Source organism: Osmerus mordax, chromosome 14, assembly GCF_038355195.1.
Source record: "Osmerus mordax isolate fOsmMor3 chromosome 14, fOsmMor3.pri, whole genome shotgun sequence".
Classification (NCBI taxonomy): Eukaryota; Metazoa; Chordata; class Actinopteri; order Osmeriformes; family Osmeridae; genus Osmerus; species Osmerus mordax.
The window spans coordinates 11,138,832-11,163,571 of record NC_090063.1 but is presented as its reverse complement, the minus strand read 5'-3'; the positions used below and the strand labels follow the sequence as shown (position 1 = coordinate 11,163,571).

At 47.9% G+C, this 24,740-nt stretch overlaps 1 protein-coding gene across 1 annotated transcript in view; it reads right to left on the bottom strand.

The window, feature by feature from the left end:
- Positions 1–332: 332 nt before the first annotated feature.
- The window catches only part of ptprdb (protein tyrosine phosphatase receptor type Db), a 53,161-nt gene continuing 28,753 nt past the window's right edge, over positions 333–24,740 (bottom strand). The window contains exons 7-41 of the mRNA XM_067251174.1: positions 24,343–24,360; positions 22,572–22,682; positions 21,643–21,654; positions 20,602–20,871; positions 20,283–20,392; positions 19,979–20,176; positions 19,712–19,837; positions 19,208–19,355; positions 18,925–19,070; positions 18,604–18,748; positions 17,489–17,794; positions 16,451–16,644; positions 16,216–16,242; positions 15,907–16,024; positions 15,217–15,804; positions 14,624–14,718; positions 14,235–14,491; positions 13,936–14,029; positions 13,306–13,530; positions 13,016–13,176; positions 12,814–12,825; positions 12,588–12,700; positions 12,404–12,445; positions 11,833–11,930; positions 10,011–10,134; positions 8,076–8,251; positions 5,775–5,894; positions 5,429–5,583; positions 3,582–3,867; positions 2,290–2,468; positions 2,025–2,151; positions 1,534–1,659; positions 1,282–1,436; positions 779–914; positions 333–553 (exon numbers count right to left, since the gene is read on the bottom strand). Coding sequence (XP_067107275.1) covers positions 485–553; positions 779–914; positions 1,282–1,436; positions 1,534–1,659; positions 2,025–2,151; positions 2,290–2,468; positions 3,582–3,867; positions 5,429–5,583; positions 5,775–5,894; positions 8,076–8,251; positions 10,011–10,134; positions 11,833–11,930; positions 12,404–12,445; positions 12,588–12,700; positions 12,814–12,825; positions 13,016–13,176; positions 13,306–13,530; positions 13,936–14,029; positions 14,235–14,491; positions 14,624–14,718; positions 15,217–15,804; positions 15,907–16,024; positions 16,216–16,242; positions 16,451–16,644; positions 17,489–17,794; positions 18,604–18,748; positions 18,925–19,070; positions 19,208–19,355; positions 19,712–19,837; positions 19,979–20,176; positions 20,283–20,392; positions 20,602–20,871; positions 21,643–21,654; positions 22,572–22,682; positions 24,343–24,360 — 5,267 coding nt within the window. The 3' untranslated portion in view covers positions 333–484. The remainder of the gene's footprint in view (positions 554–778; positions 915–1,281; positions 1,437–1,533; positions 1,660–2,024; positions 2,152–2,289; positions 2,469–3,581; positions 3,868–5,428; positions 5,584–5,774; positions 5,895–8,075; positions 8,252–10,010; positions 10,135–11,832; positions 11,931–12,403; positions 12,446–12,587; positions 12,701–12,813; positions 12,826–13,015; positions 13,177–13,305; positions 13,531–13,935; positions 14,030–14,234; positions 14,492–14,623; positions 14,719–15,216; positions 15,805–15,906; positions 16,025–16,215; positions 16,243–16,450; positions 16,645–17,488; positions 17,795–18,603; positions 18,749–18,924; positions 19,071–19,207; positions 19,356–19,711; positions 19,838–19,978; positions 20,177–20,282; positions 20,393–20,601; positions 20,872–21,642; positions 21,655–22,571; positions 22,683–24,342; positions 24,361–24,740) is intronic.

Genomic DNA, 24,740 nt, shown 5'->3' with positions numbered 1-24,740 from the left:
CCGGTTCTAACAGTTTGTTCAAACCATGTAGGGTGGAGATGCATGTTCCTTCCATAACAAAGTGGTTTGAGCACTGAGAAACAGCACTGTGATGGAAATAAAACCTCCATTGTTTTCCAGGATATTGGATGGGACCGGAGTGGGAGATTGTTCCTCAACAAATTAGTGACTGACCTGGTGTGTAGAAGGGGAGGGGGCGGGTGGTGGTAGGGGCAGGAGCATGTATGTGGCAGCTACCAGGTCAGACAGTTATTTATGGCTCACAAGAGGTGCTCTTGCTCGGGGGTGGGCGGGGTTGGGGGGGGGGTGGGGGTGGGCGGGGGTGGGTTGGGTTAGGGGGGAGTAGCCAGTGGTCCCCTCGTCCATGGATAGTAATGGCCAGATCTCCAATGACACCCTGAGCCCTAGTGCCCAATACTGGAATGGAGGGACCCTTAGAGCACTGTGCAGGGGCAGGGTGCCATTTTGGACGTGGCCGGAGAGACTATGTTGCATAGTGGTCGAAGCTACCCAGGTATTCCAGACTGGCCCGGTAGCAGAACTGGTACTGGTCCTGAAATGAGACAAAACCACATGCTATCAGCATGGAGCTGCTCCTCACCTCCTGGTTGCTGTGTGTGGGTTGGTGTGTGTAGGTGTGTATAAGTGTGTGACATGATAGAATGAGGTGACGGGTGAGAGAAGGACACTGGAAAATCTAGAGGAGTGAGTGTGTGTGTGTAAGGAGGAGAAACTGTGTGTGTGTGTGTAAGGAGGAGAAACTGTGTGTGTATCTCACCTCTGTCTGTACCGTGGCTGGTCTCTGGGTCCGCAGCATCTTGACTGTCTGGAAGATGTCCACCACGCCCTCGTAGCGCATCCTCTCCAGCACAATGCTCAGGGTGATGAAGACCCCCGTCCTCCCCACGCCCGCACTGGACCACACACACACACACACACACACACACACACACACACACACACACACACACACACACACACACACACACATACATACATACATACACACACACACACACACACAAAGACAAACATGACACACAGGTTATAAAAAGAGTATAAAAAATAAGAAGAACTACAGTATCATAATGAATGTGTTTTTTTAATATTCAGATTTGTGCTGTTTGGTTTGTACGTGAAATGCTAAATTTGAAAGAATACATATTTGTATATATTATAATACAAATATATTGTGCATTACTGTGTTCATGTTGTTACCGTATTTCAAACTGTATGACATGAGGATGGACCAATGAAGCTCCGTGGGAGGCGGTTTCTTACCTACAGTGCACTGTTATTGGCCCATCCTGGCCAAACTGCTCTTTCGTTTTGTGCACTTGGCCAATGAAATCAATGAATCCCTCGCCTGACTTTGGCACTCCTTGCTCTGGCCAATCAGTGAACTGAAACTGACGAACTGTCCGTGATTGGCCATCCTGAAATAAACAAATGTTCCAATTGGTATTTCAAATCAATTGAACACAACATTCTGCCACAAACACACATACTTGCACAACACACACACACACTCACCCTGGCATCAGTGACTTTGAACTCTCGAAGGATGTACTGGGGCATGTTGTACTCTGCCATTGGGTCCACCACAAAGTACTGGTATCGTGCTGAGCGCTCAGCTGGCCAGTACTGGTGACACTTCTCCTGCAGGGGGCGCACCAGTTTACAGACACATGTTTATACATGGGATTACTGTATATAATACATGGTATTATATCCAGTATTGATAACAGACTTTTGTTGCCACATAAGGGTTTCAATGTATGCAAGTGCATTTGGGTTTGTGTGTACGTACATGCGTGTGTGTGTGTGTGTGTGAGTGTGCTTGTCTGTCTTTGAGTCATAATCTGGTACTCACAGAGCCCCTCTCTGTGAGACTCCAATGGTCATTGTCAACCTGTGAGTGTGTATGTGTGGATGTGTGTGTGTGTGTGTATGGGTGTGTGTGTGTGGATATGTGTGTATGGGTGTGTGGATGTGTGTGTGTGTGGATGTGTGTGTGTCCGTACCCGTCCCATCTCCCTCAGCTTGGTGAGCATGACTACGATGGTGGAGTTGTGTTCCCAAAGCATCCGCCAGTAGTCCTCTGTAGTCTCTGCCAGTGGACCCTGGGTAGCAATATAGGCCCTCTGTTGCCTGTACACACACACATACACACACACACAGACATAGGTTGTTATGGTTACACTATCAAGCCATTCATAGGTATGAAGAGACCAATGTATTATGTTAATTGTAACTGACCCATGACTACCTGGTTACGGGTCTACTCACCTGTATCCGTCTATGAAGCTGGCATTGATGTAGTCTGAGCCCTCCACCCCTCTGATTGGCTGCAGACAGACTCGGGTGGTCTCATAGGGCATGATGTTGACCAACCGGTTCTTGAACTTGTTGCAGGGCAGGTTGGCGCTCACAAAACGGGAGGTGTGCGCCATCGCACTGGCCAATCGCTAAGAGGGGCGGCAGGAAAACAGTGTGACATAGGGGCTTCTTATGGCTGTAATACCATAATGTAGGAATGGTTTGGAACATTGTACCGTACAGAGGCATGAACAAAAACCTAACTTGCATGTTACCAAGAAGAGGCCCAGGACCCCTAAAAACCACAATGGTCTTTGTCAGTGGAAGGATAGTGGGATAGGGAGGGGGGTCGGGAGTGGAGAGGAAGGAGAATGGAGGGAGGAAAACCACAGGCCCCACACTGTCTCCACACAAACACACACACACATGTGAACCAGAGTTGATCCTGCCTCAGGAAACCCCCCAGGCGCAAGTAAAATCACACACACACACACACGCACACAGAGACACGCACAAACACACACTGACCGAGGATTGACACTGTTGAAAAAGAAACGCGAGAACAACAGACGGCTAAGCCAGGATGGAGGGACAGACTGAGAGGAAACCGCAGACACAGGAGAGAAAGAAGAGGCCTCAGAACCCTTGTCTGATACTAACAACGTTCATGGGTTCCATCCTCTTCACCTCAACACAGACTGGGGCACATCCGCTCCCCACCATCAAAGATAGGTTACAATTTACTGGGGGAGGGTGTGTGTGTGTGTGTTGAGTGGGGGGTTATTTGGTTACCACTACTAAATCATCCAGACAGAGCCAGGGTGTCCACAAAATTAACTATATTGATAGCAGACCTTCAACAAAAGACCCTTTTGAATATGATTTTTTTTCTGTCCAAGGCTGTTCTGTCTAAGAATATTCTGGTAGAGTATAAACTGGGTTTTTGTGTGGACCACTGAATGGGCATTCAATGTGAACCAGGCTACACACAATCACAAAGGTTTTACTATTGGATTCCACTGTATTTCATTGTAATGTATGTGTATTAAAGTAGGTTATTTTATTCTGTTCAGGGTTTTTGTGTTTTTTCTGTTGGTTATCAAAGTTTGCGACCCTCAGGCACACTCAATGGCATATTCAGTACATTTAATACATTTTCCAACTGCCTAGAATGCTTGATACCTGGCACTCATCTGAGCCCACAGGTCAATTTTTTTTCAGAACCTTCCGGACCATGTTCCACGCCGCCTCCTTCTCCTCACCTTGAACTCCAGCTCCATGCCCGTGGCGTTCTCGCCGGGCTCCATCTGGGTCAGCCGCTGGATGTAGGCGTAGAGGTTGCGTGCGGGCACCTCAGTGTTGCCGCAGGCAACCGCCTCCAGCAGGGCGTCGTGAATGAAGACGTACTGGTCCTCCGTCTGCACCATGTAGTTCCGCTGCGAGCGCATCAGGGTCACGTGACCGTAGATGTCCAGCGTCTTCTCCTGCTTGATGCGCTCCGTCATGGCGTCGATGACGATGAAGCAGCCAGTGCGGCCCACGCCGGCACTGGAGGAGGAAGTGATAGAGGAGGGGGGAGAGGGAGGAGGAGGAGATGAGGAAGAGATGGAGGTGGGGGGGAGAGGGAAGAGGAAGGAGGAGATGAGGAAAAGATGGAGGAGGGGGGGAGAGGGAAGAGGAAGGAGGAGATGAGGAAGAGATGGAGGAGGGGGGGAGAGGGAAGAGGAAGGAGGAGATGAGGAAGAGATGGAGGAGGGGGGGAGAGGGAAGAGGAAGGAGATGAGGAAGAGATGGAGGAGGGGGAAGAGGAAGAGGAAGGAGGAGATGAGGAAGAGATGGAGGGGGGGGGGGAGAGGGGAGAGGAAGGAGGAGATGAGGAAGAGATGGGGGAGGGGGGGAGAGGGAAGAGGAGGAGATGAGTAAGAGATGGAGGTGGGGGGGGGAGAGGGAGGAAGAGAGAGGAAGGAAGAGGACAGGGGGAGGTGGAGGACAGGGAGGAGGAGAGGGGTAGGGGAGGAAGGGTTAGGGAGTGTGAGGGAGAAGAGGACAGGGGGGTAGGGGAGGGAGGGGAGACAGAGAGAGAGCATGGCAACTAGTCATTCCTGCTGTGCTGGCTGTCTGAGGAAGGAGACTGACCATGCAGGTTTCTCTAAGTGAATGAAAGCCCTGCATTTCCCTACCTTAAACCTTGAGTGTGTGTGTGTGTGTTTGAAACTGTGTGTGTTTGTGTACAGAGAGAGAGAGAGAAAGAGAGGGAGAGAGATGGATTATGAACTGGATCTGGAGCAGATGCTGGTTGTTATGGAGTCCTGTATGAGTTAATTTAATTTGATGGCTAATCCGGTTACACACTATCTCACTGGCAGGTTTCCTGTCCGTGTCTATGGTATCTCCCTCTGCTCGATTCCCATCTCTCTACTCACTGTCTCTCTCTCTTTCACACACGCACACACTACTGCACTCGCACTCACCCTTTCTCATTCACTATTTATTTCTCCCTCTTTCTCCTTCCCCAGTCTTCTTCACTTTCTATCCCACTTTCTCTCTCTCTCTCGTTCCCTTCATCTTCCCTCTGTAATCATCTGATAACCACTCCAGTCCTGCTTCTCTGCCGTGTTCCAACTCCTGCAGAAGCACCAATCATTTAGACCGCCTTCTCATTTCAATAGTTTAAACTTGTGAACTCAGACAAAGTGGGCCCAGCTTAGCGCGTAAACAGTAAACAGTGAAATCCACTTATGTAAATGAACAACATTGCTGGTCTCTTGAAAAATAAAATATATATAGGCAAGAAACTCAGCAAGAAAGTGGAATGTGGGATTGTGAAAAGATTTGTGGGTTTGTGGGTTTGTTACACAGGGTAAATTTCTTCTTTTTTTACAGTACTGTTCTGTGTGTTTGTGTAATTGGTGTCTAGTATCTAGCTTACTGAGATGAACAATAAATGAGTCCCATTGGGACATTAAAAGGAAAGCAAAGACAAAAATGTCAGATTGTTTGGTTTGTCACTATTGTAAAATAGGCCTACAGTACATGAGTGAATGAGTTTGCAAGATTGATTAAAACACATAAGATGTGCGCGCACACACACACACACACAGTTTCCCACCTGCAGTGGACTACCATGGGCCCGGCGTCTGGAGGGTTACAGGCCTTCACCCTGCGCAGGAAGGCCAGGAAGGGAGTGGGGTGCTCGGGCACGCCATGGTCCGGCCAGGCTGTGAACTGGAACTGACGTACCTCTCGCTTCTCACTGGAGCCACTCTGTGGGGTTACATCCACACACAGATGTACAAATACATCCACACACGAACGCACACACAGTGTTTATACACGTCCAATCAGGCGTACACACACAGGCGTACAGGCACATGTACAGACGTACAGACGTACAAACAGAGCCAAATGATTGGACACACAGACGCACACACATACACGCAAACACACACACACACCTTATAGAGGGCGAAGGTCCTGACGGAGTAGGTGGCTAGCTCCACCGTGTCCAGCAGGGTGACCTGGATGAGGCCGTAGGTCTCTGTACCTCTGCTGGGCCAGTACTGGTCACACTTCACCTAGAGAGAGACAGGCAACCGTGTGAGAGAGGGGAGACACACCAGACCGCCCCTACGCTCGACCAAAGTGAGGAGTGTGTGTGAGTTTGGAGGGAGGGGTGTGAGGAGTGTTTGTGTTTGGAGGGAGGGGTGTGGGTAGAGTGAGGCCTAGTTGTGCTGAAGGTACATCTTTATTTGATGTGCTCTCTTTGTAGTCCTCCAGTATTCTGATCTCAGATCTCCAATTACTTGCTATGGACTTTCAATAAGGCTTGCACATTTATCACTGACAAGATGATATCTTTCTTAGTAGCTCCTACAGTAAGTGCTGATTTGATTCTTGGTGTACATGGCCTACATTTACCACAGCGAAATTGCACACCAAAACCCAACATGCTTCAGCACCACACTTCATCAAATTCCACGTATCAGGCGGACATATTTGTAGTGCTGTTACTGCCTTGGGGACCGCAGAGTTGGAGAGGGGGTTAAAAAAGATCCCCTGGAGGGGCCTTGGCAGAATCAGGCCAAACCAAACGCAGGGGTATGTGCTGATCTCTCCACTTTCACATCAAAGACAGGCAGGCCTCGCTCTGCATTCCCCTCGTCGAGACTGGGATTATGTCTTTGGAACGGGATGGAGGGCTGTAATTACTGTCTTTCACTGTCGTTTTCCCATCATGCCTGAGACACGGGCTGACTGTGATTATGGCTGCGTCCCACAGAGCCAGGCTTCTGACTGCCAAGGAAACGGGATGATGGAGCACACTCTGAGGCTTGGAGCGCTAGCTCCCGTTACTAAAACTCCCTCAATGAAACAAACCCAGGGGCACATTGTAGGGTTGTTTCACACTACGATAATTATGTTGCAGAAAAGCATTCAAATTCTTCGTTAGGTGTATGTCAAGTTAGCCCAACTCTGCGCTTTCTCCAAAAACGTTTTTATTCAACCTGAATTCTACTTGAACACCCTTTGAGGTAGCTCCTTGGAGTGGTATTTGTTTTTAAAGCTAGCTCCCTTGAAAAGTTGTAGACCTGCTCTACAGCCTGCACTTGACCAAAATATCACATTGCTGCCTCGGGAAAATGACTTTCCTCACATGACATGATTGGTATTAGCAGTGTAGAAAACACACATGCATGACATTACTATCGGTGGCACGAGTGCTCTTCAGACATACTGTGGTCAAGATACAAACTTTGTCGTGTGCTCGTGGGTGTGTCTGAACGTGTGCGCTCGGCATTCTCAGTGCATGTGAAGGAGAGGAATAAGCCAAGGAGAGAGAACAAAGAGAGGGATGAGTAGAAAAACATGAAGGAAACATTGCGAAGGAAGCAAGCGAGGAGAGAGAGAGAGAGAGAGAGAGAGAGAGAGAGAGAGAGAGAGAGAGAGAGAGAGAGAGAGAGAGAGAGAGAGAGAGAGAGAGAGAGAGAGAGAGAGATCTTGCCTTAGAGAAGAAATAGGAAGGCATCTGGGGGTTCAAACAGACACAGAGACAGTTGGAAAGTTGGAAAAGAGAATTAAGCTTCAACATTTTACAGTTCATTCAGTTTAGTAGAATGAGAGAGTGGTTGAGGTTAAAGGAAAACATTTGTATTCTCAGACAACTTTACGACACCACCAAAAAAGGTTTGACATCATGCTGCAGATATTAAGAGTTCATTTTCTGAGGGGAATAAAGCTCCTCTCTAGAGAGAGTGGCGATCCCTGTGTAAAACCATTACGTTTAAAGGTAACCTGACTAAATGAATTCTTCCTACGTAGCCTTGAGATTACTCCCACACAAGAACCATTTCCTGTTCACACTCCTTATAATGCAGTCACTTCCAAAGATGACAGCTGCAATCTTTCTTAACATTTAGCAGAAATGTTCCCCTCAAAAGAAGTTCTAATCACAATGTTAGTGTTTGAGTTAGAACAAAGGGTCACGAAAAAAGCTGATTTCCTCAAGACTATTATTTCAAAATTACTTAGTTTTATTCAAACAGAAATCCTTTTTATCTCTAAAGACACTTGATCATGACCACTTAAACCCTTTGTCGTTTACACAAGTCGCAACGGGACAAGATTCTACGTATGTAAAGTTGTCCAGTTCACCAAATTATTATTTTTTGTGTGTGGGAGGAGGGGAGGGGATGGGTTGAGAAAACACATTGCAGCTACATGGCAAAATGGCCCCCAGCGGTCCGAGCTCCCCTTACCCGTGACTTCTCCTCTAGCTTGGTCATCATGATGATGTTGGCTGTGTGCTGCTCCCACACCAGACGCCAGAAGTCGCAGAACGTCTCTGGCAGAGAGCCCTGCGTGGCGATGTAAGCGTTCTGGCGCCGGTAGCCATCGATGTAGTTGGCGTTGATGTAGTCACCTCCCGGAATGCCTAGGCGAGCAGAGCAGAGGGGGGAAGGCAGGGGGAGAGTTAGCTACATTTGTGTCACTGGGTAAGAGGTTGATTTGAGTGGCATGACCATATTTGGTGTTGAATGCTCCTTCCGTGTATGTATGTGTGTGTGTGAGGTGAGTCATAATCTCAGAGCATTTTGTCTTGTCTGTCGGGGCCTTAAAACCAGTTAAAACCTGTTCATATCAGTTCAACATCAACCCATGTGGATTGAGAACTATGGCTGCATCTTGGTAGCTGTGGGTGTTCTTAGTAAACGGCCATTTTCTTCTCTGAATCACTCAAAGAAGATCATCACCCTAATCTCACTGTACTGGGAGTCTGTCCCTTTGAATGGAAGTAGGACTGGAATCTCTGTGTAAGACCCGGAAGATAGTGCTTGTCCTGGAGGGGATTGTGTGAAAGAGTGCACATGTGTGTGTTTGTGTGCGTGTGGGGGATGAGTGTGTGTGTGGAGGTGATTCAGGATCAGTCCTGCTCATCTGGGCCTAATACCATAATCCCAAAAATCACAGAGTCACTGCACACGCACACACACACACACACACACACACACACACACACACACACACACACACACACACACACACACACACACACACACACACACACACACACACACACACACACTGTAGCCCTGACCTTATTCTGAATAGCCGGAACACTTGGCCAGAACACTGGGAACTCTCTTGACTCTCTGAAACTCTCCGAGGACAGTTTATAAAAATCCAACGACCAAACACAGTCTAACTGCTGGGCCATTACATTTACAGAGGCAGTTTTCTTCTGTGTCAGCTAACATTACTGATGAGCCGGCAAGCTGACAACCTGCCCCCAACTAACCTTACACTCCCAACATCTGGTCTCCCTCGCGCATACACACACACACACACACCTGCATTAATATACACACACAAACACTCAAAATGACAGTGTATTTTCCCCTCCTGCCTTGTTTGAAGCAGCAGAAACAGAAGGCAGGAAGGACTAGAGGCATGTTGATTAACCGCGGGCTTGAAACTGGCTGCTTGGCTACAAGCTTTGATGTGCTACGGCTTCACTGCATGGGAGAAGCTGCTCTGTGCAGACACGAGATAAAACAGAGGAGCTAAGACAAGCTTCCGTCACTCTTTGACTTGCGCGTGTGTGTGTGTGGTGTGTATGTGTTTGCCAGTGTGTCATTGTGCATGTGAATATGCCTGTGCGTGCACTGTATGCCTGTGTGAATCATTGTGTGTATGTGAGCGGGTGTGTGTAAGTGTCTTAGCGTGTGTGTATATGTTTTGTATCTGTGAGCATCTCTGTGTTAGCATCTGTGTGTGTTAGCATGTGTGGGTTTGGGTGTGTGTGTACTGCTGAACTGACAGAAAGACAGACAAGCAGAGCTCCAGGATAGGTGGGGGTGGAAGGGCTGCTCACACATGCTCTGCCTAGATAAGGCTCATCTGTCTGGGCTCGGCCTCCCACTGCATCCCCCTCTCCACTCTCGAGCTGCCAGTTACCCTGACTGCCTGGGGTTTTTCTGAGGTAGGTGTATGTGTGTGTGTTTGTGTGTTTAACGCAGAAAGGTTTCCTTTAGTACCTCAAGTACATTAGACTTCACAAAACCTCAGTACTCCACATTTTGTGTCTCCTTTCTTGCGGCATCTGGAATCTGGTTAATCTTTACTGTAAGTACAGCAGACATTTTGTGCCTGGTTTCCTCCTTTAGCATTGGAGGTTAAGGAAACGACCTTACCCTCGATGCTGGAGAGCATGACGCGGGAGTGGTCGTATGCGATGACGTTAGCGTAGCGGTTCTTTGGCTTGTTGACCTCCAGGTTGGAGTGCTCCCATGTGAACTGCTGACCGGGGTCTATCGACTGAAACACACATGCACACACACCAAGTACATTAGGAGACTCCTAAAAGTCATCCATTGGGTCGATTGCCATTGGTGGTCAAAGGGTTAGAGCTGTAACTGTTGTTTGACCAGAGTTGTTAGTTGGGGTAGATGGTAATTGTAGTTTAACCAGAGTTCTTAGTGTGGGAAGATGGTATTTGTAGTTTAACCCGCACAGTTAGTGAGGGGAGATGGTACTTGGAGTTAACCAGAGCGGTTAGTTGGAGGAGAGACAGACATGAGGTCATTTCATGGACTCCAAATGGAAGGAGAGAAGTAATTTGGTCATTCTAAATATTTTACCCTGTATAATTATGGTTTGGTTGAAGCATATGGAAGACTGGGGGGATTGGAAGTGTGTGTGTGTAAGTGTCTTTGTGTGCGTGTGTCTGTGTGTGTAAATGTGGAATTTCTCTCTATTTACTGCTCACTATCATGTGTGTCTGATTATGACACAAAAATCACCCATAATCTCTTTCCCCATCCACTCTCTTTCTCTCTCTCTCCATCCTTTTCTCCTTAGGGGTTAAATCTGGACGAAGTAAACAGTCATGCATAGAAAATGTGTGGCTCTTCTGTCTGTGTCTAACTCACACCACAATTACCCTCCCTCTCTCCCTCCCTCCATCACTCCATCATTTTTTCCCCTGCTCTCTCTCATTATTCTCTTACTTCGCCTTCTCATTCGTCAATCCCCCATTTTCTCATCATTTTTCTCCCTCCATACCTCTCCCCCTCTAACCCATCGTTCGGTCAATTAGGCCCCTAGGGTCTGTATGGGATTCCACACCCAGCTATAGTTGGATATAGAGAAACATCAGGGAAGCACAATTCATTGCCCTCTAACCTCTTGGAGAACACCGACACTTTCTTTTTTGTGGCTAGCTTGTTCTGAAGTAGTAGAAGGGATGTTTTGTTTTGGTGGATGTTTTGGTGGATGTTTTGGTGGATGTTTTGGTGGATTAGACAACATCGTTCGGACTCACTGCCGTCAGGAAATGCTATAGCTATAGCTCAAAGAGCTACTGGTCTGGTTTGTGTTGTGTCATGCCTGTCTGCATATGTTCCTCGCTCCTGATTGCTCTCTTTCTCTCTTGTTGTCTTTGATTATAATTTTTTTTTTCTTTTTGTTTCTCTCATTTTCTCATCTGTCTCTCAGTCCACATCCCTCATCATCTCTCTCTTTCTCTAAGACTGTCTCACTCTCTGTCTCTCTCACCCCGTTTTTCTTCTCCCTCTCTAATTCTCTCTTGTCTGATTCTCTCTCGTCATTCAAGCGTGAAAATGAAAGACTGATAACCATCTGCCTGTAAGCAACTCTTTGAGTTGGCAATTTCTATTTCCCTGCCTGGTGTTTTTCTTCAGTGAATACATTTTTTCTCATGCTCGCAATATGGAAACTAAAGACAGACTGAAAGAGAAAGAGATAGAAGACAATACTGTTTTTGACATGAAATCAGTCACTAACTGTAAAAGCATTGAAACAGTCTGATTTTGTGAAGGGATGTATGTGGAAGAGTCTACTGAACATGATAACTGACAATGAGCACGAGGCGACATCTGGAACACAGTGTGAAGTCGTACTACGCCTTCAGCAAAAGGCCTGATATACTGTAACGCCGGAAGGATCTGCAGAGGATCTTCCGCTCGACGGGCAACATCTCTTGTTCTACTGTACCTCGTACTCCTGAGAGAACTTGAGGTTGTCGTTGGCTTTCAGACGCTCCACGTGTTCCTCCAGCTCAGACATGGGCACAGGCGGGTGGCACGCCATGCCTGCTCAGGAAGGAGAGAGAGAGACAGACAGAGAGACCAGGGGGGAGAGAGAAGGGGAGAGGCCCTTTAGAGTTGTATACAATACTCCTTGCGGGAAAGCTTGGAGCTGAACAAAACGCAGTTCAGGAGCACTTTAGATAAACGCTAGCAGGGCAGCAGCTAATGGAAAAATGAATCTTGTTATGCGTCGATCTTCCCTTAAGAGCAGAACAGCCCATGTTATGAACAATGTTATGGAGGAAAAACACTTCTCCTCAGCGAATACAAAAAAAAGGATCAAATCCAAATTCAGCCTGACAACACAAAGAGTTGTAAGAAGCATTTATTAGCATGTATGAGTAGTTACTCTGACAGAGAGTCTGGGTCTTGTGCTGGATGGAGTGAACAAAATGAGGGTTAGTGAGCCTGACGAAGAGAGACAGATAAAGAAAGAAAGTAGAGAAAGAGAACTAGGAGGGCTGAGACCAACTAACTTGATAGACGGCGGTAGCCGCGGTAAACTGAAACACGGTAACCTGGAAATACAAACAAATACAGTAAACACCAGGAGTGTGTGTGTGTGTGTGTGTACATTCCTAGAAGAAGCACGTTCAATGGCATGTGTGCCAGTGTTGTGGATGCTTATATTTATGTGCGTGTGAGTGTGTGTGTGTGTACCTGGGGTCTGGAAGTTGATCCTGCGTAGCTCCACAGGGTCAGTGGGGTGGTGAGAGGACATGGCCTTGCTGCAGGGGAAACTCCCCTTCCTACCCTCGGCTTCCGCCCTCTTCCTGTAAACAACAAAACAACAATTACCCACATTTTGGTCAGGTATTCAATATCATGCCGGGGCAAAGCGCTGAAGTTAGACGTGCTGAAATGATCCTATTTCAGGTCTTCTTACCTGTCAGGTTTGCTGTTGTCAGATGTGAGTAAGACGCGAGGAGAGACACCGACGCAGGGAAAGAACAACAACATTGGGTTATCAAAAGAAACACTGGAAAATAAGATTCCAACATCCGTTATCTCTCTCTCTCATTCTCTCTCATCCCAACCCCTCGTTCCCCTCTCCCGCTCCCTCCCTCCTCCCTCCCTCCTCCTCTCACCTCTTGAAGAGGAGGATGGCGATGACGATGCAGACGATGAAAATGACAGCGAGCACGGGTCCCACCACCCACAGAAGCCCCTCCTCCTCGTCAATGATTGGTTGGGGATCCACGTCCGACGAGGTCACGGGGTCAGAGTAGGGGCTGGTGGCGTACATAGTCTGCCAAAGACGGAGAGAGTAGAGGGTTGGTAAACAAGAGAGTGTGTAAGTGTGTGTGCTACACAGAGCCTCAGGCAGAAGGGTTTGAGTACTGTGTTACTGTGTATGAGTGTGTGTGTCCAAACTCACGTTGTCAGACAGGTCCAACATCGCCAGGACAAAGAACACATACTCCTGTCCGTTCTGGAGCGGGCGGTTCCGGAAGTCACCGTAGTCACGGCCATCGCCTAGGGTGAACTCCAGAGGGAGGGTCTTAAAGTGGGCGGTGACATAAGCCTTTGGCTCTGATTGGCTGGCCTGCCTGCGAACACGAAGGGCGCGGCTCACACTGGTCCTGTTGATCTCTTTCAGGACCTGAGGAGGAGGGGGGATGAGAGACAGAGAGAGAGAGAGAGAGAGAGAGAGAGAGAGAGAGAGGGAGAGAGAGAGAGAGAGAGGGAGAGAGAGAAAGTGGCAAGTCGTGGGAGACAGAGAGAGAGGAAGAGAGAGAGAAAGAGAGAGAGAGAAAGAAGATACATAGGAAGATATGGAAGGAAAGATACAGACACAAAAAAAGGTTTTCCCAAGGCTCTAGTCATCATCACCACTATCATCTACATCACCTACACACATCCTCATCACCTTTCTCCTTATTCATCATCATCATCATCATCATCATCATCATCATCATCATCATCATCATCATCATCATCATCATCATCATCATCATCATCACAGAACCACTCTGTCCTCTCCATCCCCACCACCTCTCTGTCTCACCTCGTCCAGGTTCATCTGGTCAGGTTCCTCCCATGGCTTCAGGAACTTCCCTCCTCTCTGCTTCCTCAATGGTACCACCACCACATAGTAACCCCTGGCAACCAAAACACACACCTCAGTGTCTGTCTGTCTGTCTGCATGTCTGTTTGCATGTTTATCTGAGTGTCCGTCCATCCATCCATCTGTCTGTCATTGGAGTGTATGGAGCCATCAACAACGCACATCCATTCTTACAACCCCTCCCCCTCCCCCACCCCCTCCCCCGTCCTCTCCATCCCTCTCTCTTGTCCTCCCCTCACCCGACTTTGGTGCTGGTCTGGACGGGGGGGAGTTGAACCGTGACCATTCCGTCTGCGTTGGTCTTCCCCACCAGCGTGGGCTTGGACCTCAGCACGTCCGGGGCGGTCACGACCGTGACGCGGTGCTGCAGGCCCCCGGCGCTGTTGGCCCGGTTGGTGAGGAGGAAGGAGTACTGGGTCTCCGGCTCCAGGCCCGTTATCAACTTCTGGGTTTGCTTCCCTTCCACCTCAACACTCTGGCCCTTACCATACAGGATCTGGACAGGGAGAGAAAAAGCTTAGCCACACACACGTTCGGACATACACTTACGCACACTCCTGCACACACACACATAGTACACACACTTCCACACATGCCCACACACTCTCCCGCTTGCTCCTCCACTCACAGTGAACGGCTGGGTTGGGTTCTTGTCCTTGATCTCCCACGTCAGCAGGACAGAGGTCTTCATGGATGCCTTGACCCGGAAGTTGGTGGCAAACACTGGACAGACACAGATAACAAGGAGACACGTTTGACACTGCAGTCCAGCCCAACGCTCCTGCAGGAGAGACAGGATCCCTGAACACCAGACCAAGCCAGGATTAAGTCTGAATCCTAAACACTGGAGTTAGTCCAGTGAAAAGGGAGTCTTAGTCCCAGACTTAGCCTGGGTCAGGCTAAAACCTAGTCTAAGCCCTTACCTGTTGACCATCCACTTTCGTAACAGTCAAAACAAGATCATTCACCAAAACAAATCTCTTACCTTTCCACAGGAGGGAGACTGGGTATCTAAGACTACATCAACAAGACAACAACAAAGGACACTTATGATGCTCCACGTGGATTGGTGTGCGTGAGCGTGTGTGTCTGTGAGGACAGCGATTATACGAGACCCCCCCCCCCCCAAAAAAAACATCCAAGGTGGGCGTATCTGGGAGGGGGGATGAAGGTGAACTGCTGGAGTGTGTGTGTGTGTGAGTGTGTGTGTGTGTGCCCTACCTTGGTCCAGCGGTTGGGTCCTAAACTGGACGCTTGGGCTGTAGGGCCCGGGGCCCACGGCCGTGTATGCACACACCCTGACATCATACACTGTATCGGCCATCAGAGCCTCCAACACCACGCTCGAGTCCGGCGCCGCCACGCTAACCTCCGTGGCGTTGCCCCTGCTGTTGATGTCCTTGTACCGCACGGTGTACTTAATGATCTTCCCGTTTTGTTCGATCAGGGGGACGGACTTCCACGCCAGCCGGATGGAGGAGGCCGAGGCGCCCTCGGAGAGGATGTTTTGGGGGAAGCCGCTGGGGGCGTCCTCCGGCATGGTCACCTCCTTCACCGCCTCCTCACCGTACCCCATCTTGTTGCGGGCGGAGAGGCGGAAGACGTATCTCGCCCCCTTGTGGATGTCTGGGGCAGTGTAGCGGTTCTCCTTGGCGGGGAACTCCACCACCGTGGGGGGGAGGATGTCCGCTCGGCCGTAGGTGAGGCGGTACCCCAGGAGGGGGGTGGGTGCGCTGGGCGGGGGGGACCACTGGAGCACGGTGTTGCCCTCCTTGGTGGTGCTCACAGTCAGTTTGGGCACCTCCGGCACTAGGGGTTGCAGAGAGGGAAGAATTCTAGTTTTGAATTAAAGTGTGTGTGTATCTGTGTGTGTGTGTGTGTGCGTGTGTGTATGTGTGTGTTGACACCTACATGGCATGGTGGTGCAAACAGTCTGGGGTTTGCTTCTCGCCCCATCTCCCTTGGCGGTGTACGCTCCCACAGACACCGAGTACGCCGTGTCTGCCCGCAAGGCCGTCAGAACCACCTCCTGGAGAACGCAGAACCCAGAACATCAATCACACGGAACTGGAACGTTCCGAACACAGTTGGTTAGAAACCACAGCAGACTAACATACTGGGTCGCATGTGCGCACAATGTGTTGGGAAGTTATATCTAAGTGTTGAAATATTTATTATTGTTGTTATTATTTAACAGCAATCAGTCACAGATTTACTCACGTATTGTGTCTCGTCATCGCTTTCCCACTACGACCAAACAGGACAGAAAGTGGGAGGAAGAGGAAAAACGTTAAAAAAATTATAGACATTTGTGGTTCGCATACTTCACATCAATATTAGAATGCTATATTTCCCCCCAGGAATTCATAAAATAATCAGTAAGTTCTATGAGTTTGTTAACTTTGTTTAAATAAAAATACTTCCTATTTTTTCAGACCTCTATCCTATCCCGTACCTGGGAATCATCGATGAGGATGTCCCTGATGAGGGGCTGTCCACTGGGCTCTCCGTAGTTCATCCTGACGTAGTGCACCTGGTAACCCCGTATCTGACCGTGCTGGAGTTCCACTGCCGGCGCCCGCCACCACACCCTGACGGCCGAGGCGTTGAGCGCCTCTGCCTCTACACCCCGTGGAGGGCCGCTGGGAACTGGAAAGGCATTGTGGGTAGTATAGAGGTCAAGGGTCGCAGGGGAGAGAGCAAGAGAACGGTGTCCGGCCTGAAGGGGTGTTTTTGCGAAAAACCAGAAAACACGTCAAGAATTTGATGTCATTTTGGGGGGAATTTGACGGCTTAAAAAAGACCTTCAAAAATGGTCTATAATGTTTTTTGTGGGGATTGAAAAGTGTACAGAAAGATAAAAACGAGAGCAGGCAGGGAGAAAAATCTCAAGAGATGTTTGTCTCGTACTGCCTAGGGCCTTGAGAAACCCTTACTTCAAAAGAACACCACAGAAAAAGCACGACTTTCCATTCAACAACATTACAACAATGTGCACGAAAAAACATGATAAAAGAGGAATGTAAAAAAAGGAGAATTGCAAGGCTGAAGGATTAGAGAGTTGTCACCCCTCAATACAAAGGTAGTTTTAACCGGTGAATCATTTCAGGGTTAGCTGGTGAGGCGTACCATTCTCTTCTTTTAGGGGTGTTCAAAGTTAATGTTTGATATCAAGCAGAGGAGAGAATGTTTGGAAAAGGTGACAAAAAGCAGGAGGAAAAAGAAAGGAGAAAGGGTTGTAGCAGGAGTAACAGTTGAAGGAGAAGCAGGACAGACTCGGCAGTGTATTGTTCAGTCCAAAATTACTTTTTGAGTGGCAACTTGAGACTGAGTCCTGGCCAGACTCGTCTATGAGCTTTAGTTGAGTTAGGTAGTTGTAATTTAGTTTGTTGTTCAGAAAGGTCTGGTTAGTACACTGCCTCAGGGCCACATGAAGGGATGTTAGAGGGTCAAACCATCCAAAGAAAGGTACGGGGGATGTTTTGGGACATACCATCTTCCTCTGTACGGACAAGCAGCTGCAAGCTCTCCGGTCCTTCTCCGGCCTCCGTCTGTGCTCGCACTGTTATCCCATATTCGGTCCATTTCTCCAGGTTTTCCAGGAGGTATGGAGAACTTTCTGGAGGGATTCCGTCCACGCGCTGGGAGGTACGGTTCTCCCCCTCCGTGATGGAATACTGGATGGAATATCCCGTTATGACTCCATTCTGGAACTCCTCAGGGGGTGGAGCCCAACTTACCAGGATACCGGTGGAACTGGGGCTAGAACATGTGACTTCCTGGGGAGGGGCCGCGGGCACTGATGGCCAGTTGTGAGGAAGTGGAGGGATTGTGTTGTGTGGATGGAATTGGTCGTGTGTGTGGTTCGTTTGACAGGGACGGGACATGGTGAGGGTTGAAGCGGAGGATGAGGTGACATTGAACAGACGAGAGACAGGAAACAAAAAACAGGGACAAAAAATAAAAGATAAAATGAAAAATAAAACACTAAGACCTTCTACAGAAAATGGAGTCTTAAAACCAAGATGGTGGTGAACATGTAGCAGTGAATGACCAAAACGTCCAACTTGGTTTGATAGAAATGCAGACTCCACACCAATGAAGAAGAGGAATGGGTTAAAAGAACGCTACACAACAACATTGGCTACATAGAACATGTAACCTACCTTGGCCTTATCTCTGTCCCCCCATTTACAAACCTCTGGGCTTTCTTGAAAGACGGACACTGCTACATGCATCACTAACTTAACACACTAGATCGTTTCTTACCTTTGCAAGCAAAGCTTCTCTGTACCCTGATAGCAGACCTCAGATTCAACTCAGATTGACAAATTGAATTGAAATTCTCACTACAAAGAGATGTGGTTGGTTCACTGCAATAGCCTCAGTGGAGCCAAACTGCCATTAGATTTGAGATATGTTGTCTGGCATAAACACTGCCATGCTGTAGACATCTCTCAACGAGATATTATATATTGTGCTCTAATGACATCTGAGGTCTGTTATGTCTCTCTCTCTCTTTCACACACGCACGCACACACACACACGCACACACACACACACGCACACACCCATGCTCACACACACCCTGGGAGGCATGGGGCTTACGTGTCTGAGGCGTGTCGGTGGACACCTCGTTGGTGTAGGCCCCGATGCCATGCTTGCTGCGAGCTGCCAGCTGGAAGGTGTAGGTGGAGAAGGGCTTGAGGTTCTTCAGGAGGTACGAGGTGGAGGGTTCAAAGGTCACCTTCTTCTACAGAGATGGGCAAAGAGGAGGGGAGAAAAAGACAGAGTGTGTGTAAGCATTGTGCCTATCTCATACTAAAAATGTGTACGGCTAATTGCGTGTCTGTGCACGTGCGAGCGTTTGTACGGGTGTCAGTGTGTGCGTGTATAAGTGTGTGTTCGTGTGAGCGTGTGCGCCCTCACCTCCTCCGTGTCGTCAGTGCGGCGGTACACCAGCTCGTACCCAGTGATCTGGTTGTCAGGGCCACTCTGCGGTGGGGCCACCCAGGAGAGGAGGATGCTGGTCTCTGATTTGGCCTCGCCCTTAAAGTCTGATGGCTGGGATGGAACTGAGAGAGAGAGATATTGACTATAGAATATATAGAACTAGATACCAACTCACAAGTATTTATTGGAATCTACCAATTGGATTCAGTTTTCCCTCATCCGGGACACACACATACACACACACTCTGGGAAGTCTTACCTCCGGTCTTGGCTATGATCTGAAGGTCCTGGGACAGGGGCCCGTCCCCTACAGAGGTGAAGGCCAGGACTCTGATGTAGTACGTCTTGTTGGGGGTCAGGCTTTGGATGGTGATGAAGTTTGCACTGCGAACCATCTGCTTCTCCCACTGGGAAAGTATGCACACGCACAGACACACACGCACACACACAAATGCACGCACGCAAGCATTAAGACGCGAGCACGCACAAACCAATTCCTTGACGAAGCCCAGAGGAATGGGCAATTATAGTCATTACAGGATGTTGAAATATTGTTTTAATGAAATCTAATTGAGTGGTGATTAAACTGTAAGTATGTGGGCTGTAATTACAGAAGTCACAGATTAGTAAGACATCAGCAAGATACTATGGGTGTAAGAATGCCACACACATACACACACAGCCTATATCCCCCCAACCACACACACACACCCCTCTCAGGCCCCCCTCCCACACACACACACAAACACACGCACACACTGACCTGGTTGACCTGCAGAGTGCTGTCAGCAGTGTAGTACACCCTGTATCCCACCACCTGCCCGTTGGCCTCCTCCGGCTCATCCCAGTGGATGATGGCTGTGGTGGTGCTCAACATACGACCCCTGACCTGCACGTCCAAACACACCCAAACTTTATTGACAAAGTGGCTGACAAATAAACCAAATGTGCCTTACAGGGATGAGGGTATCTGTAATGCCTGTGCCAAATCCAAGTCATTGTTTTTCTTGAGGTTTGCTCGACCTCTGACCTGGCGGGGCGGCGAGGACGGAGCCTGCTCGGAGGTGCGGGCCTCCACCGTCTCGCTGGCGGGGCCGCGGCCGATGGTGTTGACGGCGGCCACGCGGAAGTCGTAGTGGGAGTACGGGCTGAGCCCGCCCACACTGTAACGGGTGGTGGCGATGCCGTCGATCTCTTTGTAGGCGTCCTCCGATCCCTTGGACCGGTGCTGGGGAGGAGAGGGTGAAGATAAGGGGCGAAGATAGAGGTGAAAATGTTACTGTTAAGAGAAATAAATGACAGTGTATATGTGTGTGTATGTGAGTGGGGCTCACCAGTAGTATGTAGTAGGCCACAGGCTCAGGGTTTCCAGAGTCCCAGGTGAGGGTGATGCTGGTCGCAGTTCTTTCCGTCACCACTGGGGTGCCTGGAGCTTTGGGCAGGGCTGAGAGAGAGAGAGACAGACAGAGAGAGACAGAGAGAGAAAGAGAGAGAGACAGAGAGAGAGACAGAGAGAGAGAGAGAGAGAGGGAAAAGGGGATTTAAAGACCCAATTTACACTTAATTGAGCCTAACAGTCATCGACCACGAAAGAAAACGAAAAAAACATGAAATTGGTCGGGCACACACATCCATACACACACACACACACACCTTTGACAATGATCTGCGCCATCGCTTCGATGACGCCCAGCGTGGACATGGCGACGCAGGTGTAGTTGTTGGACTGGCGCACGTCGCCCAGCTCCAGGACGTTGCGCCCGATGGGCATGTCGTCCTCGGGGGTCAGGTCCTCCGTGCCCAGCATCCACTTGACGTAGGGCATGGGCGAGCCCACTGCCACGCACGTGATGTTCACACTGCCCCCGGGCATGATCTCACTGTCCGCCGGCGGGATGGAGAAACGAGGCGGAACGCGACGCACTGATGGTGGGGTGGGGGTGGGGGTTGGGGGTGGGGAGCGAGGATTTTGAGATGTGAGTGTCAAATACAGCCGTTCTGCCTGTTGCATCGTTTGTTGTATGGTACAGGACGGAGTGTGTGTGTGTGTATTATGTAAAATGGTCTGGCATCTCATGTTTGGTTGCCAGTTTAGGAAGTAAGATAAGATAAAAATGTGCTGTCCCCAAAGGGAAATTTGTCCCTTGAAAAACATCAACAACAATGTCCAGCAATTTACATACTATGCATATTCATTTAATAGATAAATAATTCAAAACATACAAAGTGATGACCTCAGAATTTTACACAAGCCCTTACCCAGAGTATGACTGCATTAAGAGCCTTAATGGGCTGTAAGAACACTGTACAGTAGGTGGGGATTTTATAGTATATTGTACGGTATCAAAATATTCAGCTTTATAGGTGCATGGTGAACAGCAATGATGGGCAGGATTCACAGCACACACACTCATGCACAAAACAATTCAAAACTGGAAGGATTTGAAGGGAGATGTGATAGAATGAGCACCCATGTTAGATTTTCAGACACACACACACACACAAGATGTATTTCCAGCTGTATATCCAACCGCACAACACTCACTCATGAACATGGACACATGCACACACACACACACACACTCAAAAGCACACTAGCATGCAGGCACACGCACACGATAGGAAGCTTCCAGAGAAAATGTAGGAGAAGAGGTTTTATGAGGAGAAAAGGGAAGCCACTCTGAAGATACCCACCTTCTCTCAGCTCTGGAGCAAGGTAGGAACAGGCGTAGCGAGAGAAGAGAAGAAGGAGAAGAAAAGAGGGCACGGCAAAGATTAAAGTAGGAGCGAGAGAGGGGGAGGAAAAAGGGGGACAGAGTCAAAGTGTCAGTCCAAAGATGAGAAAGAAGTCCTGCAGCTGTCTGTCTATTGTGGATCATGGACTACAACTGTCTGTCTGTCCTTCACAGGCTTTGTACACTCTGATCTGTGTGTGTGAGAGAGCTTGTTGAGAGAGAGATAGAGAGAGAGGAGAGAAAGAGGGAGACTGCGAAAAGAGAAGCAGAATGTGCCTTGTTTTGTCTTTTCACATTTTTGTGTGTGAGTGTTTAATGCATTGACATTATGTGTATGTGTGTTTTCACCCTGGAAGTGTTTTGTAACTGTCAAAAAAGATGCAAGGCTGTTTTATGTTACAGCAGGGCAGACAAGCCAGTTAAGAGCCTAAGGATCTGATCTCTCTCAGAGGGCCTGTGTCTATGTGTATGTATGAGTTGTCCTTGTTTTGAGCGGGTGTGTGTGAGTGCGTATGAGCTACGCTTTCTAGAGTGTGTGTGCGAGTGAGTGCAGTAGACAGGAGCCCTCAGGAACCCAAATGTCTTTCAGAATTGAGGAGAAACACAAGTCTTAAAGAGACAGCTGTGTGTCTCATTTCAAAAATGTTAAGTCTTAGTAAAGAAGGGCACTGAGAGCAGTTATATGGGTGAAAGGTCCTAGCCCTCGGAAATGTAAAAAGTCATCAAATATTGCACTATATGTTTCTTTAAAACAAGTTTTAGATGTTCATGTCATGTATTTTATATTATATTCATTGCATTGCATTAATTGTGTAGATCTCAAGTTGCCGGTTCAGGTTGTCGTCCCTACAAAATGGGTCGCCAGGTTTGCCATTGAACCCTCCTCACCTCTGACGTAGAGATTAGCTGGAGTGGAGTACCGCGTCCCATCACTGTTGGTAGCAACGCACTCGTACTTCCCTTGGTCTGACTCCTCACTCAGTTCAATCTGCAATGCACCTGATGAGGAAGAGTGGAGGAACGAGGAAGAACAAGAAAGAGAGAGAGAGAGATAGATAGAGAGAGAGAGAGAGAGAGAGAGAGAGAGAGAGAGAGAGAGAGAGAGAGAGAGAGAGAGAGAGAATTTAAAGCACATTTACAGGAAGGTGAAAAATATAGAAGTTCTATTTACAGTGCATAATTCAATTGAGCAATGGGTGAAACTATTTTTGCTAGAATATATGGTGTTAGGCTTAAGGTATTTTAGCTGAAAGAGGTTTGGTGGGGTAATGCTGGCTTAAAGGACGCCAGACATTTCTACTGGCAATCATAGTATGAAAATACATACAAAAGTTGTCTTCATGACAAAAGAAAATGAAAAGTATAAAGAAAATTTTGTGCGATGCTTAAACACATAAAGAACAAAAATGTTACACCTTCCACTTACGATACTTTAAGAAAACTCAAGAATTAAAAAAATATGTTCAAGTTTCGGGGATCAAAAATGACCCAACCATAACCTTGACAACAAGATAACCCCCAACCCCCTTAGAATCCACCAATGGGATCAGGAGAGTGATGTCACAAAGCCCACAACCAATAAAAAAGAGGTTAAGACATCAACCATTCTCCAATCAGCTCAGCGGAGGGACAAAACCAACAAGACCTCGGAAACAGACTGATATTCACGTTGTCTTTCTCCCTGAAAAAAGAAAAATTGGCAAAAAAGTCAACAAGTTGCTTCCTGCTAAAGCAGTAGACCAAAGAGAAGGCGAGGAGAGGATAAGGGTGGTGAAGCGAAAAAAGCACCCATAAAAAACTTTATCAAAAAAGTGGTTGTTTGGGGCTTTTTGACAGCAATGGAAGACATAAAGAAGAGAGAGTGACATTGAACATTTGATTGGTAAAAAAAAAAAGTGTGTATGTGTATGCGTGTGCATGTGTCGGTTTGAATCTTCACCATCTGGACTTTTAGAGCAGAGCACAGAACAGCTGGGAGGTAAACAAGACCGAGAGGCTTGATTGGACAGATATGAACAGGGCAGGAGGGGGGGGGCAGGAGGTGGGGCAGAGTCAAAACGAGGTCAAGACCCCAAAAAATAGTAGAAAAAAAAGAAGATACATATTATATATTTTATAAAAAAAAAAAAAATCCTGGGTGCCATAATCTAATACCTACATATTTTATGATGTCTAGAAATGAACAGTTTGCAATTTAAAACCAGTAAGCTACTTGACATAAAGGCCTAATACGGAGAGTAGGATGGAATGGGGGTTGAAGAGAGACAGGGAGGATAGATTATACTGCACAAAGACATGGAAGATATGGATTACTGTCCGTCACGACAGCACAATGATGGACAAGATTAAATTATGCAGAGGGAAAAAAGAGGAAGTTTGAAGGAGAGGAGGCCACAAGAAAGTAAAACGAACGGCTTGCCCAGTTCCAAATACGTGATCTCACCCCCTTCAACCCTGAACATTTTTGAACAGATCTGAAAGAATGGTATAGGTGTGAATATTAAGCCCCATTTTGGTCCCATTTTGGTTGATACTAATCCTATGCTTTCATATCCATAAGAAGTGTGGGACTAAGAGCGGAAATGGAACTAGGCCTGTGTGTAAGTAAGGTTGGTGGTGCGTGTGTGTGTGTTCGTGCGTGTCTTCCCGGAAGCCTTACCTCGTATAGGCGTGCCACCTGATTGGGCAATGAATGCAGACGAGATTAGAGAAGAAGAAGAAGAAATTGTTAGTATTTGGACGTAAGTGAGGAAAAGAGGCAGGGAGGAAAGAAAACGAGAGGGGACTTGTATAGGAGAAGAATCTAATTGGAGACAAAAGAGAGAGAGATTCGGGGGGAGTGAGAGAAACAAGCTAAAAAGTAATTAACTTGAGTTATATGCCTGAAGCAGGACAGTAGGAGCCAAGAAAGAAATAAAAATAGATAAATAGATAAGCAGGTACAATAGTACAGTATTGGGTGTGGCGAGTCCATAGGGGAAACAGGTGCTTAGTGAACTAGGCCTCAAGACTTGTGGGAATGTGGCTGTGTCCTAATATACACACTTGCATACTACA